Source organism: Neolamprologus brichardi, chromosome 8, assembly GCF_056152115.1.
Source record: "Neolamprologus brichardi isolate AB-2024 chromosome 8, ASM5615211v1, whole genome shotgun sequence".
Taxonomy (NCBI): domain Eukaryota; kingdom Metazoa; phylum Chordata; class Actinopteri; order Cichliformes; family Cichlidae; genus Neolamprologus; species Neolamprologus brichardi.
This window is the reverse complement of record NC_142111.1, coordinates 11,275,913-11,290,936: the sequence shown is the minus strand read 5'-3', so window position 1 is coordinate 11,290,936 and position 15,024 is coordinate 11,275,913. Positions and strand designations below refer to the sequence as shown.

General features: G+C 42.0%; 1 protein-coding gene across 4 annotated transcripts in view; it reads right to left on the bottom strand.

Annotated features, from left to right (window-relative positions):
- Nucleotides 1-238: 238 nt before the first annotated feature.
- Nucleotides 239-15,024, bottom strand: part of capn15 (calpain 15) — a 56,381-nt gene continuing 41,595 nt past the window's right edge. For all 4 annotated transcript variants that reach the window (XM_006808022.3, XM_006808021.3, XM_006808020.3 and 1 more), the window contains 8 exons: nucleotides 14,359-14,582; nucleotides 13,674-13,799; nucleotides 12,510-12,662; nucleotides 9,505-9,666; nucleotides 9,179-9,414; nucleotides 8,878-9,047; nucleotides 5,511-5,689; nucleotides 239-3,325 (listed from right to left, as the gene is read on the bottom strand). In XM_006808022.3, coding sequence (XP_006808085.1) covers nucleotides 3,148-3,325; nucleotides 5,511-5,689; nucleotides 8,878-9,047; nucleotides 9,179-9,414; nucleotides 9,505-9,666; nucleotides 12,510-12,662; nucleotides 13,674-13,799; nucleotides 14,359-14,582 — 1,428 coding nt within the window. In that variant the 3' untranslated portion in view covers nucleotides 239-3,147. The remainder of the gene's footprint in view (nucleotides 3,326-5,510; nucleotides 5,690-8,877; nucleotides 9,048-9,178; nucleotides 9,415-9,504; nucleotides 9,667-12,509; nucleotides 12,663-13,673; nucleotides 13,800-14,358; nucleotides 14,583-15,024) is intronic.

The window sequence follows — 15,024 nt, the reverse complement described above, 5'->3', positions numbered from 1 at the left end:
CTGCTCTTTCAATTAGTCAGTGCTTTTTCCCCTGCAGCTTGAAAGCTTTGACTTCATCTTTTTATTCAATTACAGCAGCCTGAACAGGAAAAAAAATTAAATATGCGCATGCATCAGGTTATTTCTATGAGTTCCAAAAACTAAAAATAAATAAATAAATCTGTATACATAAAGGAAATACTACTTCGTAATAATCACCAAAGCCTTTTCATTTTTAAAAAAAATTTATTTGGTCCATTGGAACCTGAGATTGAAAATTAAACATACATATTTTTGTACACATATACCACGTCCCCGCTCCCAAAAAAAGAGGATCAATAAAATATATTTATATGTCTATATATATATATATATTTATATATAGATATATCACATTCTTCAGAGTTCATTATTTTCAGCATTAGGTTACTTTTTATTATCTACTATCATATTTTAATTTCTTTTTTCAAACGGTCATTTTTTTGCTTTTAAATCTTTAGTCTGACTTAAGTTTTCAGTTTTCTGTCTAAATTGTACAATTTACAATGAGGGTCAAAAAAAAAGAAAAAGGAGGAAAAAAAAAAAAAAAGGGGGTGGGTGGGTTGGATGGGTCGGTCAGTGACCACCTCTTCTCTGGTTGTTTTCTATTCAGCAGCAGGGGGCGCTCCTAAAGCACAGAAGAGCTACGGACACGACCTAACAGAAGACCAGCAAACAAAACTTAAAACTCCTGTAAAACGTAAAAGTGATCCAGCAGTGACGCTTGATTTTGAGGTGCCTTCGCAGTCGTTTCAGTGCAGGTTCACGTCAATCCATCTGGGCTCAGAGTGAAGCTGTAAAAGCCTCATTACATTCCTTTATCTGTCATTCATCAGCTTCAGAAAAACAGGGCTGCAAATCACTTGTATGAATAAATTAAGACACAGGGACTGAAGCAGCTACGTGGCTGCGACCGCACATTCTCACACATGCACACAGGGCCAGACGGGGACGCACATCTGAAAGTGGTCATTACACATTGATGTTTCTTTGGAAAGCATATTTACAGTTACTTGAGCTCTGGGTTTCGTTAAAAACAAACGTTGCACTGCAAACATCGGGACACAGCGCAGCCATTTAGCATCAATGATTTTAAAACTAAAAGGAGAAAAACTGAGATGATATGAAGTGAAAATTACCCATGATAAAATTTTAGTTTTTTTTACATTTAAAATGATTTAGATACAAAAAACAACAACAAAAAAAATAAATAAATCAAATTTTCCCCCACTTAATCATTAACTGTATGAATGCTGCTGGATTTTTGCTTATTAGGTTTCAAGTTTTTCTCCATTTCACCACAAAATTAACAGTAAGACATCGTTTTTAAAATAAAAAGTCTCCCACTCAATCCTGTCTCTATAGTACCATGTTAATTGTTCCCCTCTCTGTCTGATGAGACATCTATGTTGCCATGGTGAGGGCATGATGAATGAGGAGTAATGGCTTTGACACTTGGAAAAAAAACCCCCAAAAAAACGTGACCCTATATATAAGGACCTACGTAAAACAGCTTTCCCTTGAACGAGCACACTCAGAGAGAACTATTTTCTGTGTCACAACCCATCTCGGGGGTCTCTTTCCTGTCTCGCTGTGTGTGCACCGAGTCTGACAAAATGATCATTTGTTATTTCACGAGGACTGTGTTGTTGCTAACAAGCTGTCAGTGTATCCTTGTGGGAGGATTGCCCAGACGCTCACGCTGCACCCAAGCAAACAAAAGTGGTCCCTGCCCTCCCAAAGTAAACTCGGCAGCTCCTCTTAAGAGCTCCCCCATGGCAAACTGGCTGTTCAAATAGCCAATAGCAACTCTAGTACTCCCTAAGCACGTTATAGTATAAACTGACATGCTGGCAAACTGTGCAAGCGTGGGAAACAGACACTAATCTCACCTTCTGTACCAAACAAGATCAGATGCAATTTGCTGGGTGTTACAAACCTCAAGTGTAAGACTCATGTAATATGCAGAAGGGCGATGACTGGGAGGAGGTGCCGTACACATAAATTTTAATTCATGGGGAAAGATATAAACTGTCTTCTGAAGTGGACGAGAAGCCCTCCAGCGATGAGACCCTAAACTGAGGCCAGGTGATTCCATTACGGCTCAGTATTTCACAAGATAAAAACCTTACAGTCTCTACAAACATGGCCCCACTAACATCACAAACAGTGGAGGCAACAGTGAAAAGATGCTATTGCAGCTTCTTGGGCACCATCCACCTGCCAATCCAGCTTACTGTACAAATCACAGGTTTGGTCCTGAGCTAGAGATTGTGCCACGGAGAGGGAACAGTACCGTATGAATGATGGCTTTGTCTACAACCTCAAAAAAACCCTAACACAAATATGGACAAGAGGCAATGAGGGTTGTGTATAAAACAAGTTAAACTCACACTGAGATGTTTTCCAAAAATGTAAAAAATACAGGACATGTATGTTTCATGGGTAAAATCACTGGGGTTTGGCTCATAAAGTACCGCACTGAGGATGAGGGCGATAACCCCCCCAGAAGTCTGCCCACTTTGTTAGCAGTCTTGGTGGACGACACGGAGGGAGGGGGAAGTGTCTGATCTGGTGGTTGGCTCATGGTCCGTGGGCCGGTCAATGGCTCAGTAGTTTCAGCACCTCACCCTGGCTTTTTTTTTTTTTTTTTTTTTGAAGCTCATTGAAAGCAGGGTCATCTCCAAGCATACCAAACTGAGGCCTGACATCTGTTTCACATACAGCAGGTGCTGCCAGCTATACAAAATGTCTAGAATGTTAAGTAGTCAGAACTGGATCCTCTCAGGTGCTGGGGTGAAATATTGTGGGTTTTTTGTTTGTTTGGTTTTTTTAGTACTCCCCTGTCGCTCATTTTATCCTCAAATGGCACATCCAGTTGGCAAGGGACAGATAGAGCATGTGCGGTCCGGACAAAATCTCGAGCATCCATGGAGCGTTAGGAAGAGAGCAACTAAATATTTCCCTCTCCCGTCATGCTTCACATTCAGATGCACCACTAAAGAGACGTAAAAAAACGCATCTTTCTCTGCATTTTAGGGATCCACACACTGTGCCCAACCTTGTTTTCCAGTGGTCTGACAGTTTATTGGACTAGAGCAAGTGAGTCTGGGATAAAGTGGGCGGTGGTCATAGAGGCCGGGGCCGGTGCAGGCCGTCAATGTCCGGGGTGAGCTGGGGGCTGTGTGTGGCCTTGGTGGGGGTCCAGTCTCCCAGGGAGGCCTGGGCTGCCTTGCGGTGAGCCAGGCGGTGGGTGATGGAGAAGCCGGCATTTCCCTCCAGCTGAGAAAGCACCACCAGCACCTGCCTGCAGGGAGAGAGAGAGCCTTCGAGCTATTGTTGTTGACATTTAAACGCAGGTAGAGTGAATACAAACACAGTGGTCTTAAATTGTGCCTTGTGTATGAAACAAAAGTAAGAGACTGAAAACAACCACAGGGGGGAATTAATTCAACTCTCCAGCATCATTTCTCCTTCGTCATTCAGGAGAAAAGTGCAGCGTCATTTAATTTAATCATGCATTAATGGAAGGAAATTTAAAAAGTGCAGCTACAGCTTCTGACGAAAAGTGGCAAAACAAACGGCTACGACAGTTATCCGATGGCTGCTGACGGACAAGAGCGCCACAGTCGTTTCATCCCACTCCGTCCTCAAAATAATTAAAATGAGTTTCAATTAATTGAATTGAAGTGATGTGAGAACTGCTCGGAGAAACTAAACCTACACGTGGAGAAAACCAAGCTGATTACCGTAATTGTCGGGCTATAAGCTGCTACTTTTTGCACAAGCTTTGAACCCTGCGGCTTTTAGTCAGGTGCGGCTTTTCTATGGATTGTCCATGATTTTTGTCATATCGTAAGACGATTTGTTTTGTTTGTTCCGCTGTTGTACGGCACTACGTTGCCTGGCAGAAGGGCATGTGATCAGACACACAGTATCGGGGTTCAAGAGTGGTATGTTGGTCACATGTCCATCCGCCAGGCAACATAGTGCCGTACAAGTAGCGCGAAAGACAAACTTCAAAGTAGCGCTGGATGACGAGCGGTGATAAACTTGCGAAAAGCAAGTTATGCTCAACTCCACCGGTGGAATCTGACAGCGTGGAAAAGTGGGAAAACATCCATGATCACCAACGGATTTCGAAGGGCTGGACTGCTGCATGATGGAGAGCAGGACACCGCCACGGCCCTTCTGAGGGTGTTCGACTCTGACACTGACAACGAGGATTTGTTTGGTTTTGAAAGTGACAACGAAGGAAAGAAGCTGAGAGTGGATGACGTAGCCATCCTGAGCCTGTTCGTATCCGACACTGGAGAAGAGGACTTTGGTGGTTTTAGTGCGCAGGAAAAAGAGAAAGATGGTGGTGAATGACTGGCTTTTTTCTTGTTAAAGCCGTGTCACTGCACCTGAGCCTAAAAGGTAGGCCGAATCTATTTTTCTGGTGTGCTGTAGGTTATTGTTATGTACTACATTTGTTACTCATTTATGAAGCACAGTATATGTTTCGTACTTGTAATTACCGCTACTTGTACATATACCTAAAAAGTTATGCAAATATGTACCCATAACTTGTTTTTCAAAATATTAATAAAAGGGGTGTGTCTCCAAACAGACATCTCTTTGCTGACAATTCCCTTTGTGCATATTCTCTTACATATGATAAGTCAACATTGAAACACCTGCGGCTTTTAGTCAGGTGCAGCTAATGTATATACAAAACAGGATTTTCCCCTGATTTTAGCTTGTGCGGCTAATATTCAGGTGCGCTTTGTAATCCGGGAAATACGGTAATCAGAACCAATGATTCATTCCATTTTCAAGACAAACTGGGATAATATGGTGACATATGGTGAGAAATAAAGGCTTGCTGCCCATGACTGTGTTACTCACACCTCTATGAATATGAATTGGATATGGTCTTCTTTTGAATGATTACATTGCCACTAAATGCTTTCACCTATGAATCGTATAAAGCAAGTGAGCGAAATATGAGACTGTGATAGTTTGTGATAGTAGCTTTTTAGGCAAGCAAAGTGACACTATGTTCTTGTTAGATGGAGAAAATGACAAGAGCAGCTTCATGCATGGTGACTTTTTACAGTTTCCCATTATATGGGCTGTAACTTTGTGACAGGTAAAGCCCTCAATTTTCCCTTACTGGAAGATTTCATGCTGTTAAACAGAAAACTAATAACATGTAAACGGCTTCTGCACGCTTGATTCTCCCAGCATCTATCTGCCTGGAGTAGTGCGAGAAACACAATAGAGACCAGCAGAAAACAAAAGCAGATATTAACTGTGCTGAGACCAGCCTGGGGTAGTTTATTAAGAAACACAGCGTGCTAATCCTGTGAGATCACTGTGTTTATATAAGCATGTAAGTGTGGTGGATATTTGCTGCACCTAAATGTTCCCGGAGAATTTAATCTGTGCACTTGTTATCTTTTCTGACTTTGTGCTCAAGTGAGGAAAAGAGAGAGTGGTTTGTGTACCTGTGTAAAGGCGGGACGCTGTCGATGGTCTTGAGGCTGCCGCGTGTGGACACCACATTGAAGCTGTCAGTGCAGTCACAGGAGACGTGGAGGTAGTACTTGGGGTGGCGGTTTTCCACCACCACGATGAGACCTGCCCAGCCGTGGGTCAGGTAGTAGCATGTCATGCCCTCACGGCCCTGAGAGCACACAAGGAAACAAGCTTATTTTTTTCATTTTTCAAAGCAGAAGGGTTGTTTTCTAAATGCAAACCTCAGATTTCACTACTTGTGCAAAGCTAGCACCGCTGATACTACATCAGCAAAATACAGAACACGGTATCCTACATTTCTATTTTGTAAGAATACAGTATAGTATATATACAGTATCCTATAAAGCAATCACATAGTATAGTTTACAGACATCCTATATTTCCAAACATAGGATATCCTATGTTTTCATTAAGTATAGTAAGCATGTTTCCACACTGTATACATATAGTATTGTATATACACAGAATCCTAAATTTCCATATAGTGCAGTTTATATATACAGTATTTATAATTCCATAGATTTACAGAGCATTGCGGCAACTATCTACAGAGAGGTGGCTACATTTCTGTAAGTATGGCTCTTAAATGCTCTTAAAACGCTTTTGAAATAGGAAGAAATGTGCTTACTACAAAGTAGCTTCAATGGAGAAAAAATACTTCTGTGCAATCAGTTTAATATTATTAAAATGCAATAATAATAATGATTAAAAAAAAAACATCATTCTGCATTCAGCTGCCACTTTAACTCTCTAACAGTGGCTGCTGTTCTCTTTTAGGGCTACTTGTATTTGTAGTAAAGCAAACACAAGTGCAGCTAAACTACTTTAGCTGCTGTCATTTGCTGTCACGTCCAATTGCACAAGCGATGCCATCCAGTGTCTGAAAAATAGCTTTGGGCAATACTTGTACTCTATCTGCTCTTAACACAAAGCTCTCCTTTCTTCACAGCTCGGGACTGCTCAAATTATTTATTAATAATAACTGAAAATCTTCATTTAACTGTATTGCTAAAACGCTACAGCTGACGCACTGGCTGCCATGTGCTCCTGAGTGCTCAGCTGTGAATTTCTGAAGAGCTGAATGATTTAACAAAGATGATCTCAAGTGTTTAAAAAGGTCTGTCATCCTCTAAAATATTCACCAAATGTGACAGGCGCTTTCAGGAAAGCATTGTTCTGAAGAGCAGGGAGGATTTGTTTCCTTGGGTATGAACGGCCGTGCGCGAGCTCGTGCAAAAGGTAACGCACACAAACGTGCACGTGTAAAGGAAGAACAGGACTTGCAAGCGTGTAAGATGCCTCAGATTGATGAGTATGAACCATTCTGACTGTGAGGATTTAACTGTTGTGCATTTGTTTTTGTTCTGCAGGCTCTGTGCTTTAGCTTGAGGAGATCAGCATCATATACAAAGATTTGTATGTGGAATTCCTTTTAATAGACTGTCCAAATTGGAGATAGTGGTACAATAGTGATTGGACAATAGACTATTAAATGTTTCTTAATGTTTCAGATGTACTTTTTCAACCCATTTATTTACTAATTTATGGAATTAATGCAACCAAAGACGTTGGGCCCATCTTAAGAAAGTGTGCACATACGTTAAAACAAAGGAAAAATACAAAAGAAACCCCCAAAAAACTGTGATGCAGGGCTGTGGAACTAACTTCTATGGACAATAAACCAAAAAACAACTCTTATACAAGTTCTGAAAAAAGGAAACGAGCGGAGGGGTAAAAAAGAAGAGCTCGCAACACAAAGTGAGCTCTCTCGTCTGTCAAAGATGAGATGGAGGTGCTTCTAATATGATTTGGTCTTGTACAGCATGGCTGCCAATAGACCGGGCACACAGAGAGTTACTGATGTTTAGATGCAACAGGATAAATGCTGTGAGGTAGGTTGGAGCATTCTGGACAGAATACTCCATCCTGTTAGTGTATTCTTGTGGGAGGATTGCCCAAATTCAGCCAAACTCTGTAGAGGACGGTTCAGCATCCGGCTGTACTACCCAACTGTCAAAACAGGCTCTTCAGGGTGACTAAATGGAATATCATCGACAAGTTAAAGTGCCATTGAACAGCTAAAACCACACTAAAGTGAGAGAGACCCCACATAAAAAAAGCTGATAGTAGCTGTGACAAAGGGATTGGGGATAGCCTTTGTCACAGCTACTATCTACTAAATATGATGGCTTTGGTTGGTTAAACTATCTGATTACTTTGGTTATCCCAATGTGTTAAAAGCTTTATCTACTTCTGTATTTTCATTCCAACACATTTAAATTAAATCAGACACGTTCAGGCAGTAGTCTTTCACTTCAAAATAATTTTGCTAAAGCGCACAGCCCGGAGATAAAAAAAGAAAAACTTTCCAAATACTTATCATCTGGACTGTAATATTATACTGAAAGGCAATAAAGATTGGGGGTACAAAGAAAGACAAAACCCTACAACTATATACAGGATTCTCTGCAGTCCTAAGAAAAACTAAATACATCGCCACTGCTTCCACAGGACTGAAGAGGGTAAGTAGCAGCCAGGATGCTGCTAATCAAATGTGTTTGATTAACTGATCATCCCTTCCCAGGCGAGCACGTTCCAGCAAATTCACCCAAAGGTCCAATCATACAATACTCAGAGAAACTGGAAAACACCCATGAGTTATATATACAGGCTTCAGTCTGCATGTGAAATATTAACGTTCACAACAGCACAATTCATAAAAACTACAACACAGCATAAACAAAAACACGTTATACCAACTATCAAACACGCTGGTGGAGAGGTGATCATTTGGCCTCATTGTGCAGCCACACGACCTGATGACCTTACAGACACTGAGTCCACCATGAACTCCTCTGTATACTGTTCACACTCTAGAGTCAAATGTGAGCCCATCCTTCTGAGATCTTTGTCAAAACTGGCTATAATGATCACAAGCACAGTAGCAACTCTACAACAGAATGACTGTCAAAGTCAAAGTCCAGACCTCCAAAAGATGGAAACGCTGCGGTTTAGACCTAAACTCTTTACCTCATGTAATTCTACTAGGAGGAATCTTAAAGATTTTTTCTGAACTGAGCTGTTTGTGGGTAACAGTGATAAGAACAGTCGGGCTCCACAAATTCCTCCACAACAAGAAAGGGATAAAGTCATATAGAAAAACTTTTTTTTCCCCCAAGTTGTAGCTGCTGAACCATGGAGTATAATTAATTTTTCACAGGACCCCACAGAGTTCTGTGAAAACCTTTTTCACTTGACTGTAGATAAGTAACACAAATATGGTTTGCATTATTGCAGCTTTACTACTTCTCTTTTTCTGGAATTGGTGTTTCTAACCTCGTGTCTTTCGCCTTTGTTTTCTGTGAGTAGAATAATCGCGTCGGCCAATGTGGTCGCGGTCGCTTCCACCTGCTCCACCATCACCTGACGAGAGCTGTAAATGGCCAGGATGTAGCCGGGGAAGTCCTGGCTGGACCGCCGTACTGCTCCACTGGTAGGGCTAGAGACTAGGAAGGAGGGGAGAACAATTAATGAAGACAAAAATTACATGTTTAACAGAGTTCCTTCGTCATTAAGCGAACATTCACAAGCAAGAACACTAAAGCGCTACCTGTGACCAATGCATCTGTACACTTACCGGGTGTGGGTGGACCCCCTGTGCTGCTGACATTCATCTGCCAGTGATTGAAGGCGCAGCAGACAACAGCATACTCCCCTGGCTCCAGCATAACATCACAGCCAACAAATTTCTTCACCGCTCGCTTGCTGTGGGCCATTAGGCGGCCCAGAGTCAGCTTGTTGCCGCTACCAAAGGAGGCACGGAAGACCATGATGCACAGGTCCAGCAGGTGGCTGTCAGCTGTGTCGGAGCGCCTGGAGAGAAGAGGAAGAGGCTTAGGAGAAAAAAGGGCAAGGAGGAAAAATGTGTGGGTACTGAAAGATTTAGATTAGAGTCCTATTTACCTGCTTCCCTCCTGGAAAAGAGCAAACTCCAGTGCCGTCCTCTCCAGCACAGTGAGAGCTGTGACCGTGACTGGCCCATTGGCTTTGCTGGGGAAGCAGCCTTGTAGTCTCACCTCCTGCCAGTCAGAGTGGATCTTACAAATGTCCACTGAGTCAAAGTACCTGTGGGAGGGGGAAAAATGTACATGTTTTTAAAAAAAAAAAGAAGAAGAAGAAAGAAAAAGACCTGCATAAGAGCCTGTTCCTCTGAGATGCTAGCAGTGTGACCGGTTGATCTCCTCTTGTCATGAGCTACAATTATTTGTATGCATCACAGGCAACTCTTTAACGTTAGCATAGCCTCTGAGGGCATCCCTGTACAAACACAATTTACCTTGCTAGCATATCAGACCTCTTTCTTCAAAGACATCGCCCCCACGGGAGACTCTCTTCCTTACTTTCAGTCTGTTTTTCAGTGTTTCATCACTTCCTAACCTCGGTCTGACAACAGTCTTACATCTTACTTTTGTCTTCTTGACAATCAGGAAGAAGCGAGAGGAGGAAAAAGAGGGAACGCTTAAGTTTTACGCTCAGCTTTGATCAAAAAAGACAAACACGTCTGCTGATGAATCCTCTTGTTTGTATTTAGTTCACTTTTGTGTCTAGCCACTTTCCAAGAATGTTATCAATGATCAACATCGGCCCTGGTTGTTTACTTGATGGGCTGATTTAAGGGCCTTGCTTGTCCGAGAAGCTGACCGCTTTTTCTTTTTCACACTGAAAACAAGTCTAGGGAGATGCTGCAAGTTTGTCATGTCGTACAAAGCTGAGAGATTATTTGCCTGTCAGAGAAAACAATAAACAGCCCAAAGACATATGGGATTCTCATCTAGGCTGAACACATTTTTCAGGTTGGAGTTGTTCAGGAGGACAGCCACATTGTTATTCATGTCCCTCCTCCTTCATAATACAACAAGAGCAATAAATTCAGAGAGACAAATGCACTGTACAGACAATTTAGCCCTACGTCAAGCTGCTCATGTTGTGAACTTCCTCCATTCTTCAGTTCTTTTTGCTGAGTTATTTAAAAAAAACTAAACTTCCTATGCAAGTGGAGTCTTGTCCATTTATTCAATTACGCATGAAATATCATTTTGGTGAATGGTAGATTATATTTAAGCTTTATTACATTTGTAATTTGGATTCAGTTCAGTTTTCTTCAAATATTATGGCCATTTGAGTTGCTTGTAAAAGGGCCCCATTATAGCCCTTTCCAGCTCCGCGTCATTATTCTTTGGCTCCACTAGAGTTGCTTTGCATGACTTTGCTCATGTGCCTCCTTCTGCCCTCTTCCTGAAACAAGCAACTTCTCTCTCCTCAACTGTAAGCCGACTTTCAACCGATTGGCTGCTCCTCGTAAACCAAGGGGCAGTCCCCACAGACCGTAGCAATAAAGCTAAAGCTTCTATAGTGGATTACCAAATAATAAGGCTTTCTCTGTGGTACCCACCTTTCAAGATGAAGTTTGTTTTAATAAGTGAAATTCCAGTTTCTCTGTTAGTCCATTACTTAGCCCTAATTAGCTTATATGTGTCCTTGCATTGCAGCCATACAGATTACAAATGAAGCTCGCTAACAAGCTAGCTAGCTTTAGCGGATAACTTAGCACTACAGTCTTTAATCCAATTATGGGAACTTCTGACAGCGAAAAGAAAACACAGCAGCCACCAAAACGCTGATGTTGAAGTTTTAAAAAATGTGGTGATCATGGTCATGGGGGCTATGCGGTTTATACAACAGATGGATGAGGTTGTTGTGTGCACAGGCAGAGGTGTGTAACAGAGAGGCCTTATTGGGGACATCTAGTTTCACTGACATTATACAGAGCTAGCCTGAGGTTTGAACTCATCACTGTTTCCTACTGTGGCCAGTATGAGTATCCATCTATTGTGATAGTAGAGTACAGAACAGGCCGTGTTTATAATAAATATATAGGGGGTTAAGGGTGGCTGTAACTCAGGTGGTATAGCAGGTCGTCTACTAATCGGAAGGTGGTTCGATTATTTGCTCTTCAAGCCTCTGTGTTGTATCCTCGGACAAGTTAGTGAACCCATAGCTGCTGCCGATGCATCAGTGTGTGAATGTTTGGTTATAAGTAAAAAAATAAAAGGCCTGTGTAAATGGGTGAATGAGTCTTGAAGTAAGAAACTGATTTGAGTGATCAAAGTGAGTAAAAAAAAGCGCTATTTAAGTACACACTCGTTTTTTTATATGACAAAGAAAATAGCATTTATAGAAATACTTGAATAAAAACTGTGACTATTTTTCCATGTGATAACTAGAAGCGCATGTCAGCATGCAGCAAAACACAGCTAGAGAAAGACTAGTCACTATCAATGATGTATATGACTGAGTGACAGGATTAGTCTAATATGACAAAACAAACTGAAAGCCATGACAAGCCTAAGCCTCTGCCTGCCAAATCCCCCCCTCCACAATTCTTAATAACAACATGTTGTGGAAACCAGTGTATGATGCGCTTGTCAGCAAGCAAAATGGAACGACAACAAAAACACTGTAACTCAGTTTGGTGTCAATACCAGATGGTCAGTAAAATCCACAGAGGCGTGAGATTGCCAAACAGTCCGTCACATTTAACACATTACGTGTGTCCATCACGGTACAATAAAGGACTCTTTAACTCATTCAACCTATTCTAAGCAGCTAGTGGTGGGTAAATCGAACAGAAAGTCTTCTAATGAGAGTCTGTTTGGAATAAACACAAGAAATCTGTGAGCGTAGCCTAGCGGTCTCAGCCACTGGTCTATTGTGCCAGCAGGTACAGCCACTGACTGTGAAAGCAAACATGACAGTGATGACAACAAAATAGCCTTATTGTACATAACTGCATGAATTCAAGGGTTACTAGGGTATAGAGAGATTAACCAAAATGATTTCAGTATGACCACCCAAAAAAAGAAAAGGAAAAAAAAAGATCACACTTATGCTGCGGTAATGATAATTACTTTATAAAGTCAGTGTACTCCATCCAGAAGACCCCCTCACTACTGCCGTGCGCCATCAGCTCATGGCGGAGGTGCTGAGGCCAGTCTGCCCACTCGTCTGACCAGCTGCCGTTCCACGAGAAGCGACCCCAAGGGTTACGCAGCCGCAGCAACCTGGAGGCAGGAAGATAACGGAAACAGCGAGAGAGACAGATTCAGCAAGCAGTAAATGTGACAACAGCCTTCAGTCAAAGCAGCAACCCCCATCTCTGCACAGTCATATTACTCCTTTTATGGATGACTGGCTGCTTTGTAACAACCCTTTTTATTTTACCACCTCCTCCATACTGTAGAAAACACAAGGGGCATAACAGAATAACATATTGGAGAATCTGTATTTTCCAGGAAAAAAAGTAACAAAGTGCATGTGGTTCACTGTTTCTGGAGTGCTTTTTATCTCCTCGGGGCTCCTAGCAGGAGGATTTTAACTCGTTTTGGATCTAGCCCTGTGGCCAAGTCTAGCCCAAGCCTTCCACTCTGATTGCTTTATGGCAGTAAATGAAAGTGGCTGCGTGTGGGTTTTAAGCAAATTACTTCTGGGATTTCTGGCTACTGTCAAATTTTTTCCTCACAGGTAAGAAGGAAAAAGCCTTCATTAGGCTTTTCTCATTTTTCTAATTTGTGCCTCCTCAGTCCTCCGTCTTTCTGGACTGTGACCCGGAAATCAATTTCAGTACGCCATGATGAAGGATGACTTAATTCCTAAAATGCATCTGGAGAACAGAGGAGAGGAGAGGCTTTCCAAGCAGAGCTATAATGGAGGATGAACAGGTGTTCCTTTGACAAGAGGACTAAACTCGCTTTTTTAATCCATACGATGTTCCAGATAGTCAAAGATTCTGCCCCAGACTTTTCTGTGTGTGTGATTATTACAAAGAAGACATATGTTTTTATAGTGCAAGGAATATCATACAGATCTGTTGTGCACACGTTCTCTACTGGCAAGCCACCGGGTTCTGTGATGCTCAACATGTGGCTCGTGGGCTTGTTCATGTTCTAGCCACCAAATAATAACACTGACTGATGACGGCCCAGATACGTTTATTAATGGTGTATGAAGGATTTCTAAGAAGATACATTTGCAATAAGGAGGCATGGTCAGAACAACAGAAAGTCCACCTGTACCTGTAACCCTGGACATCTCGTACGTCCAAAATGGAATATGCATGTCGAGGTCTCAGACCCAACGACTCGTAAACAGCATCGTCCACCTTCATGTTGCCTCCTCCGCAAGACGCTCCCATAAGAAAACTAAAAGACAAGAAATGACATTAGGACACTAATGCATTTACTACTCAGTAACCAGGGAGGAAAAAAAAAACACGCAAATTTTAAAACTTTAACTTCGAGGTTGGGCAGACACAGTTACAGAAAACAAAAACAATAGTAGTTTTTAGTATATGTCACTAATTAATCCCACTGATGTGCCTCTGTTTGAGACCAATGCTCCTTTTCAGTGATGAACTTTGTCTCTGTTTACCATAGTACGTGAGTGAAGTCTTCATTAGTACACTGCTTTTGATAAAATAAATAATCATTCTGGCAGATGGACCTGCAGTTTGGACGCAGATGAAATGGCCCCTTTGGAGTTGCACTATTTGTCTCATGTTGCTTTGAAAGCTTGTGTATCAAAGTGATGACTGGCACAACTTTTATTATGGACACATGCTCTAAATTGGCATTCAGCACCTTTGTAGTGCCCCTCTGTTTGTAGTTTTGATCAGAGAATATTGGTTCAAAGTGTTTTCAAACAAGGTTTATTATTTTATATGCTCCTTTTAAACTGAACCACCTTTACTCCCTCTCTTACCCGGCCTCTTTGGAGCTAAGCATCTTGGCCCAGATGAGGTCTGTATCGATGGGTTCCTCTCGCGGGTTTGTGGAGCTGACCTGGAGCATGAGGGAATCACACGGAGCCCCTGTCAGCGTGGCCAGACCCTCAATAGCACGCCCTGCCTGCAGGGCAAAGTAGGAACCGTGGAGTTTGGCCAGGGCTTTCTCAATCAGCGCCACCCATAACTGCTTCCTCTGAGCCTGGAATGATTGGAAAAAGTAAGAGAGGAAACATCAGCCTGAGTATGACTCACTGAGAAAGGGATCAGGATGTTGTCTTTGGGTTAGTTTCCTCTATCTAAAGGTCAATGAAAATGATAACCTGATAACAGAGGTAGGATCTCTTATTTGCTCTTTTTTTATCTGTTAATGTGCAATGTTTTTCCAGCATTTCTCGCATGCTCAGAGGTCACTGCCTCACCGAGCGCGACTTCTACCCTCTTGTTTTGCTCCTTTGTCTTCTTTGAAAAGATGACGTTTGTTGGAGTCATGATAAGGTGTAGATAAGGTGTCACGCTGTCGCAGTGTGTCTCTCCCGTACGCATGAATGCCTGCTTTTATTTGCCTGTGCTTTATTCGTTGCATAATTCAGTACCTCATTTGACCCGTAATTGTTGGCTGTTCATTAATTAGATTCTTCTCT